Here is a 26,407-nt window from a genome sequence, read left to right as displayed (position 1 = left end):
TACTTCCTGCTGTTGTAGCCTAGGCAGCCACTCCTCTGGGCCTGAGTAGGGTGGTTAATCTGGAAATGGAGGAAAAGAGGGAGGGACTAGAATGTCAAAGCTTCAGGAATGTCAACCAGAGCAGTACAAACATCAAGAAGGACAAACATGACCAGAGGAAACTGGCTCAGGGGAAGGAGCTTTATTTGTTCTGAGGCTCTGCAGGGTGAGATGCAGTGTGACAAAGGGCACAGGCAGAGTCCTTTCAACAGCCCACATCTGCCCAGGGAGCAGAGCAGCCAGCTACCAGGCTGGATGGAGAAGAGAAGACCACAGCAGGCAGTGATGCCAGCCTCCAAGGGGGGTGCTGAGTCGGTGCCTCCTACCACATGGCTTTCACACAATGCCATCAAACCCCTGCAGGCCACACTTCTTGCCAGCCACCTGGCAGCCAAACCTCAGTGCCTCTTGCATGCTGTTCCCTGAGAGGGGTAGGGATGATGAAACAAAAGTAACTGAATCAGCAGGTGTTCTGAACAGGGGCAGGCCTCAACCTTGCTTCCTTCTGCTGGGGTACTTACCCTGGGAAAGGCTGAAGATGACGGAGGCATTGAAGGTGTCTCCCGCCCCCAGGGTGTCCACTACTCTGGGAGGCGGGAAGGCATCTGAGTGCAGCAGCTGGCCATCAGGACCCAGGGCATCCGCACCATTCTCAGCCCAGGCACAGATGAGTGTAGCCCTGCAAGTCCTCCGCTCAGCTGGGAGTCAGTCCACCCCATCCCCCAGACCCAGCAGGACAGACTCCTGAAGTAGAGGCTCACCCCCACCCTAACCCTCTAGGTCCCCTTCCTGGCTTCCCCACTCACCCTTTCCTCACACGACTGTACAAGCCCCTTAGGGCTTCTGCTGCTGACTGGAACCCCAAGTGCTTGGCTATGTCTTTGCTGACAAACACCTGTGGGCATGGAAGACAGGCTGGCAGCCACCTCCGACTAGTCACTCACCACCAGTAGCCCAGTGTTTCCCCCATGAAAAAAACCCCAGCAGAGCTACATAAATCCCAACATGGCATCTCACTGTACTGTAGGAACAGGTTTTTACACTTGCTACAGATGTGCTAGAATACAGCCTTGTAAATTGTGACACCAAAGCCTTGGTCTGTTTGTTTTGGATCAGTAAATTGAAAACTCAGAAAGAGCCTGGAGCGCCATCTTGGGGTGAAACCTACCAGGTGCAGTCAAAACTTGCTGGCAATCCTGAGTGAACCTTGTTTTGTTTTGTTCCTCACCATTCCCCTCAACAACTATGTCCTCCTCATTTGTTTAAAAAAAATTTAAAAAAAGCAACAAGGATTCTAAATTGAATTTCCAGGGATAGTTTTGCTGAAAAATAGAGAATCCCTGTCTCTACCTCTACCAATTCAATAAAAAACAAGAGGTGGGCCTCCATAGTTTTAAATTATGCACCAAGGCTGAGGACCAGTGGCTAGACAGTGTCAACCAGCTTCTGCTATGCCGCTAGGAGTATCCTGAATTCCACATACACCCAGCCCTGCCCTGATTTACTTGGTGCAGGTCTTCTTCCCACCCTCCCCTCACTCCTAGTGGCTGCCACCCATCTCAGAGGTGGAAGAGACCTGGAGCCTCCAAGAACGGTTTGATCCCCTCCTTTTGCTGAGGAAGACAATGGAGGAGGCCCAAGGGGAGATGCATGTGGCTGTCTGGGCCTTGTCCAAGCCCTCTGGGTATCCTCATTCCTTCCCAGGAGAATGACAGGCAGGACCAGGGGCCCGCGTGGCCCCTCTAAAAACTCAGTTAGCTTTGGATGTGGGGCACTCACCACCTCGCCATAGCTAAACAGCTGGTACAGCTCTTCTCGGGGCTTCTCTATCTCCACGGACACCCGGATCTTCTGCGGCGGAGGCTGGCTGGCATTGTGCTCTTCTATCCTACGCAGCATCTTCACCTGCTCAGATGCATTCCGGCCCTATGGCAGGATAGGGCAGCTCAAGCAGTGCCCAGCTGATAGAGCTCACTCTTCCCTCCCTTCTGGAACTCTGGGTGAGGAGGGAGAAGGTTTGGGGGAGGCTGGGCTGGAACCCCATCCTAAGCCACAAAATTCTAGGGCTGCCACAGACCTTGGAGACCTTGTCAACAGCTTTTCCATTTCACAAATGAGACTAAAGAATAAAAGAAGCTGCGAGTGCTGGAACATGCCTATAATCCCAGCACTTGGGAGGCTGAGGCAGAAGGATCTTGAATTCCAGGCCAACTTGGGCTATGTAGAAAGACAGTTTCTTTCTTTCATTTTTATTGTCTGTTTTTTCTTTTCTTTTCTTTTTTTTTTTTTTTTTTTTAGAGACAAGTTCTCACTATCTAGTCCAGGATGGCCAGAACTTGTTATATAGCCCAGGTTGGCCTCCAACACACAATTCTCCTGCCTCAGGCCTCCTGAGTACTGGGATTACAGGCATGTACCACTATGCCTGGCAAGAGCTATATTTTCTGAAGAACCAATAATGACAGGGCTAAGAATGGAACTCAGGACTTCTTGGGGTTTCCTCTCACTTAGACTCTAAAACTTCTCCCCTAGAGTGAAGGTTCCAGTTCTCTTTATTTGGGAACTGGGTCAGGTCTTCTCCTCCCTGCTTCCCAGTAATAAAACAGGTCAAGCCCTAAGTAGCTAGGGCCAGAGTTGGCCATACACAAAGAGCACTGGATTTCACCTGGAGCCAGCTATGCCTACATCCTGCTGTGTCACCTAATCTTTCTGGGCCTTAGTTTCCTTACCTGAAAACATTAGGAAGTGTGGAGAGGGGCTGAGGGATGATTCATTTATCTCTAAGGTACTTCACGGTTCAAAGAAATCAAGAAGGAGCTAGAGCATGTAGAGGCACCTGGCATGCTGAACCCCTAAAACACAGGTAGAGCTGGGCTTGCCTCAATGTGGATCCACTTGAACCGGGTCAGATCAACCTTCTCGAAGTCCTTAGCAGACACATCTGGTAGGTTCCTACATCACAAGATGGACAGGACAGAAAAGAAGGGGCCTGGTGAGGTCAGCCAGAGCCAGGTTATCCAACTGCTGCTGGGGACCCTATGCCTAGCACACTGCCAGCAGCATGGCAAGAAGCTGAGAAGCACAGGGTTCTCAGGCTCGCTCTAGGAATGTCACAGTTTGCTGAAGGGTCCCTTTCTGAGTTCAGTGCCTGATGTTATCTAGGAGTAAACTCAGCTGCAGCATGTGGTCAAGGAGCCAGCTCGTGTGCCTTGGAGACCACACCTCCCAGAATGCCTGAGTGCTAGGGACTACACTTCCCCAAATCCCCTTTGCTGGCAGTACACAGCTCCCAGCATGCAGCGCCTCAGCGAACTAGAAAGCCCATGGCTGCCTTGCAGGGTAACTTTTCCTACCCCAGCATTGGTAGCTTGCCTGTGACAAGCACAACACCATGTCCTGAGTTTGGCAGCTCCCTGTCTCCACCCTAAGGACAAAGGTGGCACTTGAGGTTTTTTTTTTTTTTTTTTTTTTGGTGCACTGTTCCTGGAGGTTCTGCAATACCAGGTTGATGCGTGGAGTGGACGGAGCAAGCTCCTATTCCATCTCCTTGTTCCAAAAATCCATTTAATATATTGTCCTCGGATAGAGGACGTATCAGATATTAAACTGATAAGAACAGATACTACACTTGATCTTAGCCAAAAGGCCAAGAAGGGATGGCACTTGACTTTTAAGTTTGGTTGACCTAGGTGTAGAGTCCCAAGAAAGGGTCTTCTTCAACACTCCTTGGCCAGAGACCTACACACAGCTGATGTCCCCCTCCTTCATCCTACTTACTATCTGTGTGACTTTCTGAGACTGCTTCCCCCATCTGTGCACAGTGCTGGGAGCCCTAGCCTTAGGCCTGCTGCAGGTGGAGGTATGTGTGTGAACAGCCTGCACCAAGGACAGTGAGTAATAAACATTTTTCCTTAGAACTCCTTTCCTCCCTTCTCATGAATGCCTATCTGTGTCCTTGATCAGAGTGGCTACAGATTGTTGCTTTCTGGCAGGTAACAAGGGAATGCCCGATCTGAAGGAATGCCTAGCACACGTGTACCCACATATTTATGTTAGGATATACAGAGCCCAAGCATCATAAATCTGTCCTGAAATGACTTCCCAGGTCCAGTGGTCATGTTAGGCAGTAGGGAGAGCCTTAACCCAAGGCAGCTGAACTCAGGCCTTCCCAGTCCTAATCCAGTACCTGTCATATACTAAATTCTCAGTAAAATGAACCTCTGAGACTATTCAGGAGGGAGTCAGGTGGGATGAAAGGGATGGAGGCCCACCCTTACGACCCAGAAGTGATGTTTTTCTGTCCATGTTAGCACTACATCCTGCAGTCCTGATCTGCTGACCCAATGTTTTCCCTCCTCCTCCTTCAGCAATGGCTGCAAACAGTGTATGTGTGGTGTGTTTGATTTCATCTTGCAAGGATCTTTGGGGTCTCATCCCTTTGGACCAACCAAGTCTCAGCTCCTTGGTGCCATGCTGCAGGCTGGCAACTCTTGGATTGATCTTGGAAATCCCAGTGGGTCCCCTAACCTTACGGGGTTTGAGATGAGTTGACTCACATCTCGCACCCCTCTGTCCTGGGAACAATTTCTCCATACCCAAGATGCTGATTGATTAATTATGGAGGAATCATATCATCAATTACATTTTGTATAGGACTGCCTGCTCATCATTAGTGTTGACCAAGGTCAAGTCACCAGGCAGAGCAGAGCCTACCCCTTCCCACCTCACTTCTCCCCTAATTAAAAACAATTCAGAAATCACTGAACAGCTTGGCCCAGGGACAATTTCTGGCCCAGAGAAGCCATGGGTGGGAGGCAGCAGGATGCCCACAGTGGTGAGTGAGGGAACTGATTGGTGGGTTGGGCAAGGGAGAGGCTGGGCGCCTTACGTGTCGTAGAGTATAATGGTACGGGAGCCACTGGAGTTGTTGACGATGCAGCAAGAGCAAGGGGTATCCCCTTTACTCTGCCAGGCTACGTGAGACACATCCACGCCCTGCTGCCTGAAGTCAGCCACCAAGAAGCTTGAGGTGGAGACCGAGCCAGGGAGAGGGCAAGGAGACACAGGTTAGAGCCTACACATGGAATGGACCTACCCCAGAAGTGGGAAGGGGTACTGCAGTACATGGGCCTCTGGGAGAAGAAGGGTCCTGTTCTGGGAGTTCGGTGACAACGGCAGCAGCTGGCAAAGCACAGACAGGTGTACAAACCTGTAGGCGTGCAAGATGGTGCGGCTACCACTGGCCTCGTTGATGATGACTGTGGAGATGGGGATGGAGCCTGTGGACTGAAAGACCAAGTAGCGTAGATCCACAGAATAGCGGCGGAGGTCATCCAGGACAAAGCTGCCAGGTGGAGCAACCCAGGGGGAGGGGCAGGCAAAGGTTTGGGGGACTGGAGGATAATTGGCAAGGGTGCATGCAGAAGGGGCTAGGAGAGAACTGGGAATCCCAGTTTTGTCACAGGCTGTGCCAGGAGGCAGAAAAGACAGGGGTGCAGAGCCTGGAGCTCAGAGCTAGAATCCAGAAGACATTCTTTCATTCCAACTGAGGCTGGAAAGAGTTTGCTATTGGTCATCAATCTAGATGGGGTAGATTTGGGACCTAGACTCTGTATCCTGTTTGAACCAAGCTGGTGTGGGCACTGTGACCTGTTTTATGTCAGACCCAGGCAGAATTAATCATTAATCACCAAGGCGATACTTTGCCCCCCTCCCAGTTGCCCTCTGTGGTACTCATGCCTATGGTGATCTCCTCTGGAGTCCCTTCTGTGATTCCTCACTCTACATTTCCTCCAGGATGCCCAGCCAAGAAGTGGTGCTGACCTAGTGGGCCTGCTCACTGTCCTGCCCTCCAATTGCCCTCACCCTGGGCAGTAAGCTCTCTATGGCCTGGTTGAGGATGTCTTCCTTGAATGTCCTCCAGTCAGTAAGCCCAAGGACATCCCCTTAGAAAGAATGCACCAGGGCTGAGGGTGTGGCTCAAGTGGTAGAGTGCCTGCTTAACAATTATGAGGCCTGAGTTCAAACTCCAGTTACCACCAAAAAATAAAAAAAGAAAGACAACACCAGCAGGAGAGCAAGGAGGTCAGCTACTTCTCCCAGGAAGTGCAAGAGCCCCAGCACTCCAGCTACCATCCTGGTTTTTTTCTGACCAGACCCAACTTTCAACAGCACCAAAACTGGATAAGACAGGGTTGTAGGTAACAAAGCCTGTACCTCAAGGGTCCTTTAAATAGTGATTTTCTCAAAGAATCAGAAATATGGTTTGGTTTGCCAAATAACTTTTTATACCCACAGTGCCTGGTACATGGTAGGAGCCCTTTAAATATTTGTGGAACACGTGGACATTCTGAATGGCACACCCACCAGCATGACAACTTTGTGGAGAGCCTACTACCCTAAGGAGCAGTCACAGTTTTGCTCTTCTGGAGGGAAGGAACTATTGAATAGTGTTAACAAGTGACCAGCCCTTGTCTCCTAATCCCTCTGTCCCTTCTCTAGGACAGATTCTCTGCCCTTATTTGCCTTGTGCCAGCTCACCAAGGCAGGGGGTTTGGCTCTGGCTCAAATAGTGGGGCCTTGGCAGCAGCCCTCTCAAACCAAGGTTCACAGGGCTACACTTCACAGGTCAACAAACTGGCAGTCTGTCCCAGTGCTCACAGGGGCAAAGTATGGGCCTCACCTCCTGATAAGTGCTTGCCGAGTCAGCAGTGCCCGGGGTCAAAGGGCTCTTGGGTCCTTGCAGCAGCCAATATGGAAAAGCACGTGGGCCACTTATGGGCTGCAGCCTCCACAGCGAGCTGGGAGGTGTGAGCTCTGGGCCAAGCTTTAGCATGTAGCCTTGGGGTGTCCTGAGCAGGGTACTCTGACGCCTTCAGTGAACATGAGGACATGACCCTGCCCTTCAACAGGGAAAAAAACTATGGACCTCCTCCCTGGGACAACAGATGCTGCACCTCCCTGAGAAAGGGTGGGTACAATATGTCCCTAACTGCTTCTGCCTCAGGCACAGCCAGGATAAGGGACTTAAGAGGGGCAAAGGCAAGTCCACCAAGGAGTCTATAGGAAACAAGGAAGGAGAAGGTGGGGACACCTAAGCAGCGAAATTGCAAGCAGTAGGAAGTTTTCACAGGAGCGGCATTAACACCTAACAGCAGACAGACCACATCCTTCTTCTCTCTATCCCCCAAAGGCAAGCCTCCCCCAACAGGTACCCCATCCTGGACTTACTCCGCGACAGGGCCAGGGGCCAGCGAGCCCATGAAGGCACAAGGGGCTCCGAGCAGGGCAAGGACAGTGCAGGAGTTGGATGCGTTGCCTCCACGCTGCCATCGCTGGGACAGGCACCTGCAAAGCACCAGGCAGGACCCTGCAGCCCCAGCAGGCTGCTCCCAGGAGAAGCAGGGTCAACCATAGCCCCTGCGTAGGTGTCCACAGGACGACCCTGGGAGCAGATCCTGGAAGAGATGGGAGCAGCTAGGTGGCAGCTGTTCTCTACATATTGCATCTGAGGCTCAGCCAAAGGAAGGGGCTTAGCTGCCAGCCAGGTCTGTCCCCCAGTTGGGTTGCATTCAAGCTCACAGCAGCAATTACTTTGACTGCTTCACCTGTTCTCAGGAAATCGGAAAACCATCCACTGGGTCCATCACAATTTGAAGGTTCTGCTAAGTCTAGGTCATCTCCTCCTCAGTCACAATGAACCCTTTTCCCTGGTCAGAGCTGTTCCCGGAAGGCTGTACCCTAAGCCTCCTCCTCGATGACCTGACCAACTTCAAGGATTCAAAGACCAAATGCCTTTTCCCAAAAGGATCACATTTACTACCTCTTCCTGTTCCAGTACAGCCCACTTTAATAAAAACTGCTGAGTTATAAAACAAAATGAGCAGATAGGAGAGCAAACCCAATGTTGTGTTCATTTATGAAATGCGTGTAGCTCAGCAAAGCACTAGCCTACATGCCCAAGGCCCTGGGTTCCATCTCCAGCATCATTTAAAAAATTTGGGGAGGCTGGGAGAGTGGCTCAAGTGGTAGCGTGCCTGCCTAGCAAGCATGAGGCCCTGGAGTTTAAACCCAGTAGTGCATGTTGGTGGGAATGTAGACTAGTACAACCACTCTGGAAAAAAATTTGGAAGCTACTTAAAAAGCTGGACATCGATCTACCATTTGATCCAGCAATACCACTCTTGGGGATATACCCAAAAGACTGTTACTCCAGAGGCACCTGCACATCCATGTTTATTGCGGCACTATTCACAATAGCCAAGTTATGGAAACAGCCAAGATGCCCCACCACTGACGAATGGATTAAGAAAATGTGGTATCTATACACAATGGAATTTTATGCAGCCATGAAGAAGAACGAAATGTTATCATTCGCTGGTAAATGGATGGAATTGGAGAACATCATTCTGAGTGAGGTTAGCCTGGCTCAAAAAACCAAAAATCGTATGTTCTCCCTCATATGTGGACATTAGATCAAGGGTAAACACAACAATGGGATTGGACTATGAGCACATGATAAAAGCGAGAGCACACAAGGAAGGGGTGAGGATAGGTAAGACACCTAAAAAACTAGCTAGCATTTGTTGCCCTTAACGCAGAGAAACTAAAGCAGATACCTTAAAGCAACTGAGGCCAATAGGAAAAGGGGAACAGGTACTAGAGAAAAGGTGAGATCAAAAAGAATTAACCTAGAAGGTAACACCCACGCACAGGAAATCAATGTGAGTCAATGCCCTGTATAGCTATCCTTATCTCAACTAGCAAAAACCCTTGTTCCTTCCTATTATTGCTTATACTCTCTCTACAACAAAATTAGAAATAAGGGCAAAATAGTTTCTGCTGGGTATTGGGGGGGGGAGAGGGAGGGGGTGGAGTGGGTGGTAAGGGAGGGGGTGGGGGCGGGGGGAGAAATGAACCAAGCCTTGTATGCACATATGAACAATAAAAGAAAAATGAAAAAAAAAAAACCCCAGTAGTGCAAAATAAATAAATAAATAAAAATTTAAAAAGTTTTTAAAAAGGTGTGTGGTATGTGGGAGTGACTTTTACATCAAAAGCTCAAATACATCCCAACTACAGGGAAAGCATAAATAGAAGGATCATGGTTCAGGCCTGCCAGGGCATAAACACAAAACCCTATTCAAAAAACAAGGAAAGCAAAAAGGGCTTGGGGGATATGGCTCAAGTGGTAGAGCACCTGCCTAGTAAGTGTCAAGACCCTGAGTTCAAATTTCCCCACCAAAAAAAAAAAAAACTCAAAAGATTATGGAGTACAGACCAGTTGTTCTCCATCATTTAACTGGCCATCTGAAACTAACAAGATACACCTGAAGGACTTCACAGTTATCACCAACCGAAATAATGTACACACATACAATCAAAGCACTTTAATGATTTCTCACTTGTGCTCTAGTAATGCTGCAAAAGGGAAAAGTGTAGGTGGTTATTTCTGTTGTGCCAGTTCCAAATATTAATAACAACAACAACAATAATAATAGTGGCAGTTTACAAAAAGAGAAACAAAAACCAAAGAAAAATTAATTCGAGAAAAAACAGAAGCCGAGAATGGTGGTACCTATCTGTAATCCCAGCAACTTGGGAAGGGAGTTCTGAGGCAGGAGGATTGCAAGTTTGAGGCCAGCCTCGGTTACACAGAAAGACCCTGTCTCAAAAAATAAAACCATCACCAATAAAACAGAGAAATTATAGAACCAGAATTTTTAGGCTTAACTATATTTGTACACAAAACTTAACCTGAAGTTCCCTTCGGCCTTGGGAAAAGGGGAGCATGTCCTCATTAGGAAAAAAAAGATATAAATTTGTAAAGGGCAAAGATCTGTCCATGAAAAGAAAGGAGGAGCCTAGAGGAAGAGGACCTGCTCAAGGTCACACCAATAGTTGAGTTTTGGCAGTACTGGGGTTTGAACTCACGCTTCCTAAGCAGGCGCTCTACCACTTGAGCCATTCTGCCAACCCACACCAATAGTCAATGACAAAGCTGACATCAGGGCCCAGTTTTCCCGACTCTAAAGCCATTGCTATTTACCCTCTGTTTATTTTTATTAGCATATATAAATTGTACAAAGTGAGGCGTTTCACTGTGGTATTTCCATACATGTACACAGTGTACTTTGATCACACTTGCCACCTCTATTTCTTATTTTTAAATGAAAAGCAGTTAGGCCCAAGCTTCCATGGGGTTTCTAAGAAAGGGTATAGGATTTCACTGGGGAAACTTTCAAAGGCACGCTGATACTTTCTGTGCAGAAATGCTCTGCAGAACACAAGCATGCTTTCTGGAAGGGCCTATTTGGCATGGACTGTGGGAGGCAGGGGACATTTTCTCAGGGGTCTGACTGAGTTCCAAGACCTGAGAGACCGTGGGACAGACAAGGCTGAGATACCCAGGAAAGACGGGTCCTACTCAGGCTTGCTCTTCTAGAAGGACCAAGAGAGTCCAGGAGTGGAGCTGTAGGAATCAGCTCTGTGGGCAACAGAGGGAGGCACACCCTGAGGGCAGGGAGGCTGGCAGAACCTCCCGTAGTAACCCCCTTCTGAACCTGCCCCATTAGAATGGGAGCTAGCCGACAATCCCCTCTCCTTCCATACAATCAAGGTCAAGAGGAATGGGAGCTCTAGTGGAATGAGGCAGTTCCCATCTTCCCAGGCCCAATACAGTCCTTAAAGAGCCTGCAGTCCATAAACTTGCATATTTTCCTGAAATTTGCATTTTCTTGAGAATAAGCCTTACTCCCCACTGAGCATGGGTTCCTGGGGTTGGCTCCACCTTGGTAAGTAGGTAAAGGTCTACACAGCAGCACACCCTGTACCTCACTGTCCCTGCAACTCTGGCAAGGAGCTCTAACTTTTGGCAAACAAAGCAGCACAAAGTGAAGGGTAAACTCCACGAGGTGGGCGGTAGCGACAGAAGCTGGAGCACTAGATACCGAGCTTGCAGACGGGAGTTGTCATTGCTGCTCTGCCACTAATAAACATGTGGCCTGATTTAAAAAATCATTTAATTCCTCTAAACCTTCAGCTTCCTCAGCTATAAAAAGGATCTGAGTGCACATAGTGATGGAGTTCTGTGAACCAAAATCCCGCAGAACACCGCATCCTCATGCTTGGATTAGCCTTGAGGCTATCAACACTGCAGCATCTCATTAGGTTCAGCCTTAAACTGCCTTTCATTCAGTTCTCAGCTGAGACAGCTGACGACCCAGAAGCAATTCTCAGTGCTTGCAGTGCTGGATTACACTAAGCCAGTGTCCCACCCGCAGAAATGAGTTCACGGCATGACAGCATAACAAGAGTAAAGAACGATCAAAGGACTCTTCAACTTCCACCAGACAACTGGGAAGGATAGGTGCAATATGTCTGTTGTTCATCCATCCTTGTTAAAAAAATTTAAAAAAAAAAGGATTTCTGGTAGACTCGTTTTGGAACTTAGCACCAAAGAAAAGCTTGCTGTGGCTAATGAACCAGATCTGCCCCTAACTCAGGGCAGCCCCAGTTTGCCTGCAGTGCCTGAACCCTGAGCTGCAGGCAAAGCTCAAATGTCATGTGTTCTTGAACAATCTAACTGCACATACTCTTACCGTAAGCTACCTCACATCTTTTTTAGCTATAGGTAGGATACATATGTGATCAATAAATAAGAGGTAATTGTTGGTGAGAAGCAAGTGCATGGGCTTGGAGTTAAAGTAACAAAGGAAACGGTCCCAACATCTTATTAGCTGTGTGCCCTTGGACAAATCACTTTATCATGTAGTCTCTACTTGCTTAGCAGTAAAATGGGGATACCCCATACAATCCCAGGGTTGATAGGGGAACTAGCTAACACAGTGTTATTCAAAGCCTGCGTCTTGAGTCCCTGGTCCAAACCTGGAATCCCCTCACTTGGAGGTTGAGCCAAGAGGATAGGGAGTCCAAGGTACAAAGTAAGACACTCTCTCTCTCTCTCTCTCTCTCTCTCTCTCTCTCTCTCTCTCTCTCTCTCTCTCACACACACACACACACACACACACACACACACACACACGGGGGAAGGGGAAAGCCTGTATCTTATTAAGGGTCTCCACTCTCTTCTCTCCTGCTGAGAGTCCCCAGGCGTCCCTGGCAGAGGGCGCCGGTTCTCAGGGTGGACTCTCATGGCCTCACTGCGAGGTCCCTGGCTCAGCAGCCCTGTAGCCTTGGCAGCGAGGCTGCAGCGGCCTCTGAGGTCTCCGAGGGGCCTGGGCGCCCCTACCTGCGGTCCGTGTCCTCCTCTGGGTACTTGTCCACTACATTGATGATGTCCAGCACCACCAGCCCCACGCACAGTATCTGCTTCTCTTCCATGAGGCTGCTCTCCGAGCTTCCTACCTGCCGGGCTGACAGGGTGCCTTGCTGGGCTCGGTCTCTTATCAATTGGAGGATAGTGTCGGGGTTCCCCGGGCTGCCCTGGCTCCTCCCCCGCGGGCGGAGCTCCTCCTGCAGGAAGCCTCCCGCAGCCGCGAGCGGTGCAGTGGGGGTGGCGTGCAGGTTGCCTGGCCCTGCAGATGGCAACGCTTCCCACGTCTCGGCCTCGCTGGTCAGACTCGGAGCCAAAGCAAAGTTCTAGAGCGCGGCCAGGCAATCTCACGAATGCAAAGCAAAAGCGTACCAGTAACGTGCCACCTCCTCGCCCCCTCCTGCACCTGCCGCTCGGACTCCCAGCCCAAGCTTCCGCAAGCAACCCCGCAGCCGCCGCGGCCCGCTCTCCAGGCCCCGCCCTTCCCCCGCCGAGGCTCCGCCTCCGCCGCCCACGAGCCTGTGGGCCGGGCGCGTCACGTGACGCGGAACGCACCCGGCGGCGAGATCTCGTGCCCAGCGCCCCCTGGCGGAAACCTCCGTCTCTTCCTGTCGGGTCCCGGGCCACTGTGCTCCTGCCTACCCAACAACGCCTACTGGAGCAGAATAGTTACGTTTTTGTAGAAAAAAAAACAAGTGTCTTTATTCCTGCATAGTTTAGTATGGCGGTGCGGGCCAGAGCCTGCTCGCGAGCGCCCTGGGGCCGGGTAATAGCCCTATAGGCCGGTGAGGGGGCAAAGGGTGCGAGGACCGGCTCCTGCTCCGCATTCTGGGTCCTGGAAGGGGTTCCGGACGGGACGACTGTCCCGCCAAAAGGCTGGAGGCGGAGACGCTGAAGTCCCGGAGCCGGCGTGCTCCCGCGCGGGGAGCGGCCGCTCTGGGCGCCGGTACCGCGGCGGGGCCGGTGTCCAGACTGCGCCCCGGCCCAGGCGGGAGCCGCCCGCGCTGGCAGTGTGGCCCGCGCAGACAGTTGGGCTGGGGCGGCGGGTCGGTCTACGCCTGTTCCAGGTCCCCGTACAGCAGGGCTCCGCTGAAGATTGTGAGCGGCTCCTCCGAGTGCGCCAGCTGCCCCATGACCAGGTCGATGCAGACCGTGTCCCCGGCCTGCAGCGGCAGGATGAGGCTGAAGACTCCCAGAGCGCCCGGGCTAGGCTGGCTCTCGGCCACCGGCTTATTCTCCAGGCCCTCGGGCTCGTAACCCCCGGAGTCTATGCGGGCCACACCCAGGTTGGAGCGGGACAGCACCGCCTCCACTTTCTCGTGCCGGTGCCCGGTCAGCACTGCGCTCAGCAAGTAGCGTCCCGCCAGTGGCGCGGTGAACACACCTGGGGATAAGGATAGCTGTTAGGAAGGGAAAATGACCAGGGCCAGGGCCAGGAAGGCTTCCGGGAGCCCGTTCAGCACTCCTGGACCACGTAGGTCCTTTCACTTCGATTCCACTAGAAAGCATGCCGCAGGGAATTGGATGCTATGTTCTTTGCTGCACCCCCAGACACTTAAAACAGGGACTGGGCACAAGGAGGCCCCAATAACGATCTGTGAAGGGAATATCCTCCCACCCCCACCCAGTCCTCCAGCCCTAGCTGCGGTGAGAAAAACCAAGTGGAGGGGGTGGGGGGGGTGTCTTCCCAAATTAGAATGAAAAGATTCAGCTTGTGTGAAGAGGCAAGAATGTATCAGTGCCCAGCTGCACCCATTTCCCCAAGTGCTCAACCCAGCTCCTCCTCCACTTACCTGTCTCTGGGTCATAGTAGCCTCCATCATTGAGCAGGACTCTGTCGAAGGGGATTGTGCCTGGTTCTGATCTGGGCAAACTCAGGGCAGCTGAAAATGCCACCCGGGGCACAGAGACTGCTGGTGCCCCCTCCACTCCTGGGTGAGGGTAGGGTGGGTGTTAGAATGGATGTTCAGTCAGAGCTGGATGACCACCTTCTTCTCTGGGGTCTTTACCCAGGGTGCCCCAGGTCCTCCATCCTCCAGCCCTGAGTTCAGTTCTCCTCCCTTAAGAGTCTAGTGAGAAGAACTTACCCTGTTCACCTTGGGGACCTGTAGGAAGAGCAAAGAGAGCCATGAGAAGGACAGCTCTTACTAAGTCATTCAGCAAACATCTGCTGAGTGTTGCTCTAGATGCTTAGGTGGGTTTCAAAGCAGGAATGGGATATCAAGACAGGGCCCATTCTGTTCAACTGCAAGGCCATGAGCCCTGACCCCAGCCTTTCACACCCCAGATAGCCCTTGTAACTCAGTTTTAATCTCCAATATAGTAGGAGACCAACATTTCCAAAGGCCAAATACAGTGACCATTCCAGCTCCTAGTAACTTTCCTCTATCTTTTCACTCTCATACACTGGGAGACCTCAATTCCTTACCCATTTCCCCTTCTCTGAAATGCCAAGCCTAGGGCCACCCAAGTGGTTGGCAACCCTAGTTATAGCACAGGTCTTGGTCCACATACCTGGTGGTCCAATGGGCCCTTTTTGTCCATCCTTGCCTGGAGGTCCGGGAGGTCCAGCAGGGCCTGGGGGCCCCTGTGCCCCAGGAGGGCCTGGGGGCCCAGCCTCACCGGAAGGCCCTGTAATGAAAAAACTAAGTTGAAGAAGAGTTCTAAAGGAAGTTACTAATGGATGAGGAAGGTGGTGGCTCTATGGCCAGGAAGATGGGTAAAACAAGTGTGGTTTTGTTGGTTGATGGGGAGATGGATACCTGGCTGACAGAATCACATCCTTCCTCCACCTACAGACATATCTAAGCAACAAGAGAAAGGGCAGGGAGCTAGAACCTTGCATCATGGCTGTGGACACACTGACTCCTAGGGAAATGGGGGGGGGCACAATTCATGCTGGAGCAAGGAAGAAGTAGAGGAGATCAAAGCTCCTTGTTGGGGTTAGGAGGCTGGGGGAGGAGAAGGAAATGCCCTCCCCACCTCCCTTTGCCCTTACCAGTGAGGTCCCTCTGGCTGAGCTGCTGCAGACGGTCTTCCAGGACCAGCAGAGAGCTGTTGAGGGCACCAAGCCGTCTTCCTAGGCCTGCCTGCCCCCCTAGCAGCTTTTCTAGCAGGGCTGCCTGGGTCAGGCTCGTGCTGTTAGTTTCCCGTAACCCAGCCCAGAGCCCAGCCACATGTCTGGAAAGGCCCTCTCGTAGGCCCTGCAATCCCCCAGCTACAGTGTCCAGCCGCTCACAGACTCCCTCAAGACGGCCCAATCGACCTTCCAAGCTAGGGCATTGGCCAGCCTGTGCCTGTCCCTCCTCCAGGCCTCGGAAGCGCTCCTCACTCTCTGTAACGTGCTCTGTGGCCTCCTGCTGCAGCCTGTTAATCTCAGAGATGATGCTGTCCTTTGTAGCCCCCAGGTCAGCCAGATCAGCACCCTGGCCCTCCACAGTCGTCTGAAGCTCATGTAGTGAGTCATTGAGAGAGCTGAAGGTGAGAATGACCTCAGAAAGCTCTCCTTGGAGGGCCTGAAGGGCTGAGCCTGAGCTGCCCCCAAACACGCTGAAGCCATCTAGGGGACCACGGCTTGGTCCCCCAACACCTGGACCAGCCCCCGGGCCCCGTGGAGGTAACAGGGGGCAGGAGCAGCGCTCAACGCCATCCCGAAGGCGACCCAGCTCCTCTTGGACACCGCCACAGGCCCCACAGCCCTCAACCCCACGGGCCTGCAGCAGATCCTCCAACTGGCCTAGCTGTGATGCTGTGAGATTCAGCCGCAGCGTAAGCTCTGCAACTGCCTCCTCCTGTGCATCCATGCGCTCCTGGAGCTGGCCCACAACCCCTTGCAATCCCTCCAGCATGACTTGCTGGGTCTCCCCTGCTGCTCCCACCTTGTGCAGGCCTGAGCCCACCAGCCGCAGCTGGCCCTCATTGTCCTGCATTCTGTGCTCCAAGGCCCTGAGGATCTCACTGACCTGAGAGTCCTGCTCCCTAGGAGCCCCAGAGCAGAGCTGCCCACAGGCCTGCACAGCCCCTGCCACCTGCTCTTCCAACAGATCCAAGCGCCCACCCAGCTCCCCACTCATGTTGGTCAGCAGCCCCTCCAGCTTCTCTAGCCGGCCCTGAGCAGCAGGCAGCCAACGGATCAGTCCCCCTGATCCCCCAGGCCAGCCTTCCTCCTGCTCCTCTGATGGACCCAGGGTGGAGTTGAAGCGGTCCTCCAGGTGAGAGAGGCGGGAAGCTAAGCTGGTGTAGCCTGGGGGGTGGCCCCCTTGTCCAGTGGCTCCTCCCAGTTCCGTCCCTCTCCTCCCGCTCAGCACTGTCACTGAGCCGGCCACTACATCTAGCCTCCGCTCCAGCTCTGCCAGTCGCCCGCCCAGCTCTGGAGGACAGCATTCCTGAGAGGGCTGGCGGCTCACACCCACCACAGGTCCCATGAGCTGCCGTTGCCTCTCCTCCACAGAGGCCAATAACTTCTCCAGTGCTCGCAGCCGCTCCCTGTCCTCTTGCTGTTGCTGGCGGAAGCTGTCCAGTCCTGCCAGGCACACAGAGCAGGATTCCTGTAGCCGCCGCTCCAGCTGCCGCAGCAGCTCCTCACTGGGACTAGGAGGGGCTGGAGCTGGAATCGGAGCCTGGCCACCTCCACCACTGCCACCACCATGATGGTTGTTGAGGTGGCCCAGCTCTTGATCATGGGTGGAGACACGGTTGTCCAGGAGCTGCAGCTGGTGCTGGATCTCATTGAGGGTTTCATGCACACCAGGACGGGCAGCTGCATCTGCTGGCTGCTGTCTCCCATTAAAGGCTGTCTCTACAGCCCGCTGTACATCTTCTGCCAGGCGCCCACTTAGTCCCTGCAGGATACCCCGAAGACCTTGCAGCTCCTTGGTCAGGCTCTGTACCTGCTGCTCCAGCTGCTGCACCTTCTCTGACTCCCCAGGACCTGAAGATAGGGGAAGGCAGAAGACAGAAGGGCTGGACCTAAAAGCTCAGGACCTCCTTCCTAGGCCTTGCTCACCCCTGCTCTAATAAGAGCCAGAGGCCCAGATGGCTCTGCCTCTCCTTTGGGTGATTTCAGCAAGAAAAGAAAGGCATGCTGGCAGTATGGCTCAAGTGATAGAGTGCCTGCCTAGCAAGTGTAAGGCACTGAGTTCAAACCCTATAACTGCAGGAAAAAAAAAAAGAAAAAGAAAGGAAACTCCATTTATTGAATGCCTCTAAGCCAAATTTGAACCATGGTTCCATTTTCTTTACAACTTTTCCCTGGGCAGATACTATTTCAACTCTTCCCATTTGATGGTCTGGGAAATAAGACCAGAGAAGACTAAGTAACTGGCCTTGAATTATAAATTTAACAAGTGGCAAAGTCAAATTTCTTGTTGTTTTTTGTTAGTTTTTTATGTGGTTGTGGGGTTTGAACTCAGGGCTTTGCACATGCTAGGCAAACACTCAACCACCTAAGTCACACTGTAGTCCTACCAAATTTCAAATCCAGATCATCTGTCTCACCATCAAGTCCAGGTCCTTTCTACTTGTTCAGTGTCTTTTGACTTTTTAAAAAATTGTTTCCTCATCTGGGAAATGAAATAACTATCTGTCCTCCCTCATAGGGCTGTCAAATGGCCCAAAATGGGAATGTGGGGGAGGCACTTTGGACACTACACTGTAGCAATGACTGGGCACTTCACTACAACACCACTGAGACAAACAAACAAGAGGCTCTGTAGCACGCCCTGCTGGGATTCTGGCTGGCTGGTCAAAGTCAGTGGTAAGTTCCTGTTTCCATAATTATAGTATAGCTATCTCTTTCGAAGGAAAACAGTGCATCCGGTGTGCGAGGTGGTGCCCACATAGGAGTGAAGACCACAACAGGGACTGCTGCATTCTGGGACCAGAAGTCTCCAGAGGCCACGGAGGGGCCTGGGACCTGTAGTCAGATGCAGTGCATGCTAGGACTTGTAGTCTCAACTGTCTTCCCCATGGACTGAGCTTCTCGAAGGAATTCCCCTTCCACCCTCAGCTGTTCTCAACAAGGAAGGACCTTGGCCACATGTGGGCGTGCGTGAGCACATTCTGCCTTCTTTTCTCTCTCTCTCTCTCTCTCTCTCACACACACACACACACACACACACACACACACAAATCTCAGGGACCTCATTAATTAATTAATTCTCAGGGAATCTCAGGGACCTCATTAATTCCCTTCTGTCCCCTTCTTAGAGTACAGTGATTTTCCTCAGCAGTCTGGTCCCATGTTTTCCACCCAGTATCACTCCCCACTTCCCTCACCAGCAGCTCCCATACTCACCTTCTCCCCCTAGTCCACTGAGGTGGCTGCCTGCACTGGAGCCAGAAAGGTTGGGGCGGGCAGGCCGGGGCCGAGGATGCGGTGTGGATGGTGCAGGGCCCAGAGCTGAAGCAGGACCCTCCCCACAATCATCGCCCCCATACCCCTGACAGCACCGCCACTCCATATCTGTCACTGTCTTGTAGGCCACACGGTAGCGAGGGCGGAGGAAGCTACGGTACCTGGCAGAGGTAGAGGGGGGATTCTGTATTCTCCCTGTGCTATTAGTGACTCTGGCCCCTGTCCTCAGAGATGGGCAGCTGCTGGTGGCCAAGGCCTGTATCTCAGGTGGCCAAGGCCTGTATCTCAGGTGGCCAAGGCCTGTATCTCAGGCTGGGTTCCCCTTTCTGGCCAGCATGTGGCCTTGCTCAGTTGACAGCTGTCAGCTTTTTGGCTAAGGGCCAAATCTCTGCTCTTCCTCCCCTTGCCCTGCACTATAACCTTGAGCTCCTCCCCTTGAGGATGTCCCTGTTCAGAGAAGGCCTGGGGGCTCAAGGCAAGAAAAGTATGGAGGTGGCTGTGCCCCACTGTCTCCTCAAGACGGCTCTGACTGAAGCTCTGTTCTGTCTCTTGCTACCTGCCTTACACAAACTTCCTAGGAGGCCACCAGGCTGCCCTTGCCAGCTCCCACAGAGAGCCCTCCCCAGTGCTGAGTGCTCACATGATGCTTCGGGGACACTGGGGCTGGCCCCAGCCGCAGGGCTGATAGTCAGGCTTGACAAAGGTCTCTACTCCATCTTCAAGGACACAGCTCACTGTCCGGGTCACCACGTAGGCACACCAGTTCCTGTAGGCACAACCCTACCTGAACCAAAGGACCAGAGACACACACTCCAGATGAGGGACCCAGGGGCTACTGGAGGGGTTGAGGAAGGGTCAAAGGATGAAGGGCCCTTGGAGACCAGTAAGAGCCAGGGCTCTGGCAGCGGCAGCCCCCCCCACGCTTTCCTGTGTAGCCGGAGCAGATAAAGATTTTTCAATATGGGAAGAGGTACAGAATGGAAAACCACAACAGAGACATGTTAGTCCTTATGGCTTTAGGGTCCTGTGCCACCCCTGAATTCACGAAGTGACTTATGTCCCTTTCTGGCCCCGCCTCAATCCTCAGCTTGTTATCCTCAGAAACGTCCCTGAGGATGATCCTCTGGATACATCTCTTCCATCCACACCTCAGGGGAGAGAATGGGGCAGACCTGGATCGAGCTCAGGGTTAAGTAGAGAATAAGCCACATTGATGAGCTCTGCCTCCCTTGGGGCTTGCAGGAGTGCCCTCTTGGCCCCATTCATACTGGCCTTTGATTTGTGGCCGGCTGGAGAGCCCAAGGGAGCAGACCAGGAGTGGTGTCAGAGTTACGGATTACTGCATGGGGCTAAGGATGCCCTAGAAAAGGACAAAAGGTCTGCCTGAAGATCCAGGGCTGGCATGCTGCTGGCAGCCGGCAGGAAGCTGGCCCATGACTCTTCTCCCCAGGCTTTCGAGTCCCTGGGCACCAATCTGTAGGACCCAATGGGGAAGGAGGTGACAGATGATACCCTGTAGGCTACCCTGGAACAGGCCCCACAGGAAGGTGGACATATAAGGGGACAACTCTTTCCTGCATTACGGTGGTCAGCATACCTACCTTCCCACCCACCTCCTCCCTAGGCCAGGAGGCAGACTCTTACCTGTGACGGCTGGCAGGCCGTGGAGCGCTCTGGGCCTGGGGTCCCCCAGGGCTGAGGGCCCCATCGCCCCCTGTATAGAGGCTGTAACCTCGAGGAGAGTAGCTGGCAGCCTTTGTGGCTGCAGTCAGCAGGCAGCAGAGATAGCAGCTCCAGAGGGTGCTGGGGGCCATGGCGGGGGTGCTCCTTGTGGCCCTCAGAGGCACATCCTGGCCTGGCGGGATCACACCACTGGCGCCTCTGCTGGGCCCTGGGGTATGCCGCTGATCCAGGGGATAGCACACTGGGCCAGTCCTGTCCCCGGCTTCCTGCTGGCAGCCCCCAGCCACACGCCTCCTCCTTGGCTGCTGGGCTTGACCCCTCTCCCCCTTCTCTTTCCTCCTAAGGCTCCTGTCTGTCCCTCCCTCGGTTCCTTCCGCTCTCCTCTTCTGCACTTCTGAGGGGAGTCTGTTCTCTGCGCCCCTGGCCTCCTATGCCTGGCCCCTACCCCTCTCAGATGCTGCTTCCTGAGCCTCCACCCCCTGGCCCCAGCTGGCCCATTTCTAGTCTCCCTGTCCTTTTCCCTGATGACCAGATCCTGGGGGTGACAGGGCTTTGCCCCTGTGGCTGTTCAGAGGCGCAAGAGTGACTGTGGGGCGGGCCGGCCTCCTCCCTCTCCTCTCAGTCCCCTCCCTTCCCCCCTGTCTGGCTGGCGGTCCAGCCTCCCCCTTCCTCCCCCCACCTCTCCAACCATCGTGCGCCACATCTGCTTCTAGTTAACTCCGGGAAAGAGAGAAAAAAAAAACGAAAAATAGAGAAATGTGGAGTTGCCGCCGGGCTTGGGGCCAGCCTCTCAGACAGGCCACATGGAGTCAGGGCCAAAACTAGACAGGAGGCCCAGGGCTGGTGACTGGGACAGGGAATAGGAGCCAGAGTCCCAGTTCTCTTGGGCCAGGGCAGCTTCCAGTGGGAGAATGAAGGGGAGAAAGAGGGGAGAGCAAGAGAAGCAGGGGAGAATGAATGTGCGGGGCTTAGTAGCACCTCACTCACCATCTGGTCTGGCTGCCTCCTTTAGAGATGTGAACACTGAGGCCCAGAAAGTAACTCGTCCAAGGTAACACAGCAAGTCAATAGTAGGGCTGAGATTAGATTCTAAATACCCAGGTAAGTGACTCAGGAAAAAGGAGAAGAGAAAGGGCTCCTGGGCCAGGGAGGAAAAGGAAAGTGACTCCATTGGTGCAGGCAGGAAATCCAGGGAAGACAGAAGAGGAAGACAGGAATCAGGAAATGGGGAACAGTTTTCTGTCAAGCAATGGAGAGGATATGGCAAGAAGAGAAAGAACCTCCTTCCTAAAGGGCCAAGTGATTACAAGCCTCAGGCTTGTCCTGGTAAAGGTCAAGTATAACTGGGATGGGTGGTAGTGATGGTAAATCGGGACCTATTCATCCTTGGCCTGACAAGCAAGTTCCCTCTCTTCAGCAGGCCAAGAACCCTCAGCCTGGCCTGAAAGCTGGTGGTGAGATGTCTGACCTGTAAGCCTGGCCTCCTCCACCAGCTGTGTTCTGGACCAGCCTTTACTGAGCGGGACTTTGCTGTGGGGAGAAAGAAGCTAAAGTACTAGACAGAAAAGAGACAGAATGCTGTGGGTCAGGCACACTGAGGTGCCTCTGTTGTAAAGGTGTATCTAAGACTCAGTCATTGTCAATTAAGGAACAACTCAGGTTGTTGGGGAATGGGACACAGCCCCCAGAGAGCCACCACAAGGCAGGACAGACCAACTGCCAAGAGGCCAGGACAAAGGGATGATGTGTGTTCTGGCTAAGAGAAAGGGAGAGACAGCTGGCTGCTGGGGTAGTCAGAGAAGAGCTGCTGTAAAAGAGAGAACTTGAACAGTGTTGGGCAGAGGGGGGAGGGAATGAACAGAAGGAAAGGGCAGAGATTTCAGGCTCTCGGTTTCTCCTCTGTAACATAGGGATAATAATAGTACTCTCCATCCTAGGGCTGTGAGGACTGAGGAAGTTAATACATGCAAAGCATTTTAGAATAGTGGTTGAAACATTGTAAATGTTCATTATATGTTAGCTCTTGTATGTTAGGACGAAAACAGGCAGAAGTCAAGAGAGATTGTGAGCAAATTAGGGAGAGGCTCAAGTGACTGGTAAAGAGGTCCGATTTCAAGGTTTGGAGTAGAGAAGCATATACATACACAGAAAGAAGGGACCAATGACCAAAGGACAGGGTGTCAGGGTACAAGGAATCTAGTCCCAACTTCCCCCCAACTAATATTATAACTTTGACCAAATCCCCTGCCGCCACTGGCAGTCTGTTTGTTATGTAGAGCCCCTTCCAAAATCTGCATTGCAAAGTGATATAGACAGGCTGTAGTGGAGACAGTGACCATGAAAAGCAAAGATTGTAGGCCAAGTGCTGGCTCACACCTGTTACCTGCGCTACTTGTGAGGATCATGGTTCGAAGCCAGCTTAGGCAAATACTTCATAAGACCTAATCCCTAAAATAACCAAAGCACAATGGACTGGAGGTGTGGGTCAAGTGGTAAAGTGCCTGCTTTACAACTGCAAAGCCCTGCCAAAAACAAACAAACAAACAAACAAAAAGGAAAGATGTGACTGCTTGGCAAATGGTAGTGAGGGACCATATGAAAGGAGACACCAGAGAAGACTCCAGAGTTTGAGCTATGATAGGGAGGTTGGAAAGAAGAGCTGGGCTTTTGTTGTTTGTTTCGGTGGTACTGGTACTGGTACCTGCTTGTTAGGCAGGCATTCTACCTCTTGAGCTACATCCCCAGCCCCAAGAAGCAGGTTTAGAGGAAAGAGAAATGACCTAGTTCAGACATACTGAATTAAAATGAGAGTAACACACATTCTAGTGGAAATAAATATCCAGGAGATAGTTAGATATGTAAACCTGGTTTCTGGGAACCATCTGAAGGGGTGGGGGGTAATTGGAAGCCATGAAAATAGATACCACCACATCTTTAATGTGGCTCTAGGTAACCTGCCTCTGCTTCTGATGTCCTCTGGCCTAAAATATGACCTTGATGCCTGGAAGAAATGTTTGTACAAAGTCAGAGTGGTGAAAATAAATACTGGAATCAAAAGAAGTGAAAGTTCATGGCTGCCCTTAGAGGTCTGGGGACTAGCACACAGGGAGACTTAAAGGAAATGTTCACAGGCGATCTTAATTTCAACAATCTGTCAGTGGAAAGCTGTAGCTTTGTCCCTGGTGTCTGCGTCAGTTCCAGGCCCTGGCGATGGCACTGGCAGAAAGCCAGCCCACTTCCCCTCTGGATTGCTCTGGCTGCTGCCTGGTTTTCTCTCTGTATTCTTCTTACTCCCCTTTTTCAGGAGGCCTCTGGCAAACTTAAAAAAATCTCAGCCACTTGTCACTGCCCAGTTGCCACCCATTCCCTCTCCTGTTGTACAGTTTAAGTGTGTCAAGTAAAAAATGTTGGCTTTGAAATAACTGCAATGGGTAGGTTGTGTTTCATTTGGCCTTGTAATCAGGAGCCAAGACCTAAGAGCTACCATGAGTGTTTGTGAGATCTCAAGTACATCAGTGGCTCTGGGGTCACTGGGGAGGACAATTCACCTCGCTGCCCTGAGGGTAGGCAAACAGCTTGCAATTGAAACTTCAGGTTGGAAAGTGGTGGTGGCAATGGTGGCAGTAGCATCGTGGTGGTGGCATTGGTAGGCAGCCACAGGTTTTCAAAGCAACTGGCAAGAATTGTTGACACCAAAAAAGGATAAGCTCCTGAAGCACTAGGACTGGGTCTATTTTATAACCTCTCCAAGATGAGGGATTTCCAAGGATCTTGTGCCAGTGGGAAATCCTGGCCATACTAGGTAAGTAACTCAGTCATTCAATCATTACTGACTGAGCAATGAGCCCATGATCCCAGGGCTGGCAAACTATAGGGAATCAGCATTTAACAGCCCTTACCAGAGGACTGAATATTAGGAGAAAAGGGGAATCAAGTGAATTCGGCCTGTGTTATGTCAACCCAGATGGGAATTCAAACTTGTTGGGAGTCTTGAGCCAAAGTCCACTGCTCCCCAAACGCACACACATTTTTTCCTTCCAAACAGTCCTCCAGATATAATACTTTCGAAGTACACTTCCCTGGACCCAGGGCCCAGTTTCCCTTTTCCCAGGTCTCGTCACTTTCTAACTCTGGAGTCTAAACCTGGCCTTATGTTCTCTTCTTGAATATATCACACTAATCAGAAATTAATCTCCATAAGTGCACTGCATCTCTCTTCCCAAATCCCTTCACGATGATGTTTCACCTGTCATACTTCCCACATACTTTTCCATCCAGGGTTTTCTCAAGCTGTCCTTAGCTGAGTCTAGTTCAGCCTCAGATACCACTTTTTTTTTTTTTAATCTTAGTTCTTCCAGGCACTAGGCCAAATGACCCATTCAAGGCTGATAAAGACTTGCTAACCTAGGCACAGGAAGTTCGTGGAGGTGAAGGACATTTCTGGGTGCTTCTAAAATAAATCCTTTCCTTCTTGTCCCTGACTCTAGGACAATCTACTGCAGTCCACAGTCCTGCACAGAATGTAGAATGGAGATAAGAGGAATAGGAATTTCTTTTCCCAGTGGCAGAATCTCGGTGAAATTACTTTCTTGGCCGTGGTTTCTTTATAAAATGATCTTGAAGGTGCCCTTCAGCTGTGATAGTCTAAGATACTGTGCACCTGGGTCAGCTGGTCTTATGGACAGCCTTGGAAATCTGAAGCACTTTCCCAAAGCCTTCTCTCATGTCACCTGCAGTCTACAAAGTTTACCTTCTGTAAACTAGAGATACAGCTTGTTTTAAAACGGTAGGTCTATCTAGCTTTGATTCAATAGTAGACCTAAATATCTAGTTGTACTTGGGTCTGCTTCAATTTCCACGAGACATGAAGCATAATGATGTGTAATCCTTCTAGGACTTAGATTTGTACTTCTACCAGAGCAGAGCTGGGGACACACCAGCTCATTGAGGAATGCATGGGGAAAGCATGTTTGGGGTTTCACCAATATTATGTGGAAGGGATGTGGGCTTGGAATTCTAAACATAAAACTTCTGAGAAATGGTGGGGGGTGGGGAGAGAGGTGGAGAGAGGCCAGGGGAACTCCATATGACCCCAAGTAGGGATTGAGTTTAGGAGTTACTGGCCTGGAGTCGCTGGTATACTGCGCACATACTGCTGAAGGTCTCAGACCAGGGAAGCCCACTTTTTTGGGGGGATAGTTTAACCCCAGCTCATTGTATACACAGGAGGCAATCTGGTCCCCTCTCCCAGCTGTTCCAGCCCCATTGCAGCTCCTGTAGAGTTTTCTTTGGCTCAGAGAAGCAGAGGCCTCTCCTGAGCCCACGCCCCCCTCTACCGCAAAGCAACTGGCTTCCATTACCCTTGACAGCTCCAGAGCAACAGCCCAGCCCCCGGCCTCCGTCTGGCTCCGTGCCGTTCCCTTTTATGGTGAAGCTGAGAGAAGGCAAGGAGTGGGGAGAAGGTTCGAGTTGGGTAGAGCTACGGGGTGCGGCTCCCCTCACCAGAGATCCTCAGACGTCTACCGGACGTCCCGCAGCCACCTCTCCTCTTTCTCCTCCCCGAACCCACGACCCCTCTTCTCGCTTATCCCAGCCCTTCTTCGCCTACTCCCTCCCTCACATCCGGGGGGTGATTTCCCACTTGGCCGAGGTCCCACGGCTTGGGTTTGATTCTGGGAGGGTCCGCCCTATTTCCGACGCCCACCTCCAGGAGTGGGGTGGAGGCAGGGAGCCAACGTAAGAAAGCCTCTGGTCAGAACACAGGCAGGACCCGTCTTCTTGATGGGATGTGGATCAGAAAGACCGATGCCGGTGAAAGCAACACCGGTTTCCCCAGCCTAGTCCTGATTCTGCACCATCTCACCCAATCCCAGCCGGCCGAGCCAGGGAGAGAACCGTAAGGGCAGGACCCAAAGGAAGCACCTGGCTGGGCCGGGCCGGGAAGCGAAGGATGGGCAGCAGGGCGGGGTGTCGGGGCAGGAAGGAGGCCGAGTCTCCCGTCCAGCCTGGCTGCCGCATTCTCGCCCTAGCTCACTCCTCGGCTCCGGGGAAGCAGC

General features: G+C 52.1%; 2 protein-coding genes and 1 non-coding gene across 9 annotated transcripts; all 3 read right to left on the bottom strand.

Annotated features, from left to right (window-relative positions):
* Positions 1–166: 166 nt before the first annotated feature.
* On the bottom strand, positions 167–12,678 carry Khk (ketohexokinase). Of its 7 annotated transcripts, none has more exons than XM_074049362.1 (9): positions 12,290–12,678; positions 7,270–7,496; positions 5,249–5,325; positions 4,928–5,062; positions 2,919–2,991; positions 1,819–1,965; positions 846–934; positions 561–718; positions 167–461 (listed from the first exon to the last, which is right to left on the bottom strand). In XM_074049362.1, the coding sequence occupies exons 2-9, from the start codon at positions 7,369–7,371 to the stop codon at positions 376–378; spliced, it is 867 nt and encodes a 288-aa protein (XP_073905463.1). In that variant the 5' UTR covers positions 7,372–7,496; positions 12,290–12,678; the 3' UTR covers positions 167–375. The 7 variants fall into 7 exon arrangements, with proteins under 7 accessions (XP_073905463.1, XP_020010510.1, XP_073905465.1 ...); XM_020154921.2 differs by having other exon boundaries at positions 5,249–5,383; positions 7,270–7,386; XM_074049364.1 differs by having other exon boundaries at positions 5,249–5,383; positions 7,270–7,386; positions 12,406–12,678.
* LOC141415118 (U2 spliceosomal RNA) lies at positions 3,507–3,697 on the bottom strand. The gene has a single exon (XR_012440143.1). It is a non-coding gene; the product is annotated as a U2 spliceosomal RNA (small nuclear RNA).
* A 265-nt stretch (positions 12,679–12,943) lies between the features above and the next one.
* On the bottom strand, positions 12,944–20,977 carry Emilin1 (elastin microfibril interfacer 1). Its single transcript, XM_020154521.2, has 8 exons — positions 20,313–20,977; positions 19,309–19,434; positions 18,609–18,829; positions 15,312–17,243; positions 14,828–14,944; positions 14,401–14,418; positions 14,107–14,244; positions 12,944–13,697 (listed from the first exon to the last, which is right to left on the bottom strand). Exons 1-8 carry the CDS (start codon positions 20,480–20,482, stop codon positions 13,366–13,368), a joined length of 3,054 nt encoding a protein of 1,017 aa, XP_020010110.1. The 5' UTR covers positions 20,483–20,977; the 3' UTR covers positions 12,944–13,365.
* Positions 20,978–26,407: the final 5,430 nt, after the last annotated feature.

The sequence above is a fragment of the Castor canadensis genome, chromosome 12 (assembly GCF_047511655.1).
Source record: "Castor canadensis chromosome 12, mCasCan1.hap1v2, whole genome shotgun sequence".
Lineage (NCBI taxonomy): Eukaryota > Metazoa > Chordata > Mammalia > Rodentia > Castoridae > Castor > Castor canadensis.
This window is presented reverse-complemented; position numbering and strand designations above follow the sequence as displayed.

Coding starts and splice junctions, on each gene's coding strand:
- Emilin1 (XM_020154521.2), bottom strand. CDS start 20,482: ATGGCCCCCAGCACCCTCTGGAGCTGCTATCTCTGCTGCCTGCTGACT. Junction 19,435..20,312: donor CGGCCTGCCAGCCGTCACAG/GTAAGAGTCTGC, acceptor TTGTGCCTACAG/GAACTGGTGTGCCTACGTGG. Junction 18,830..19,308: donor CAGTGTCCCCGAAGCATCAT/GTGAGCACTCAG, acceptor TACCTCTGCCAG/GTACCGTAGCTTCCTCCGCC.
- Khk (XM_020154921.2), bottom strand. CDS start 12,381: ATGGAAGAGAAGCAGATACTGTGCGTGGGGCTGGTGGTGCTGGACATC. Junction 7,387..12,289: donor GAGGAGGACACGGACCGCAG/GTAGGGGCGCCC, acceptor GGTGCTTTGCAG/GTGCCTGTCCCAGCGATGGC. Junction 2,992..4,927: donor ACCATTATACTCTACGACAC/GTAAGGCGCCCA, acceptor CTTGTGATGTAG/GAACCTACCAGATGTGTCTG.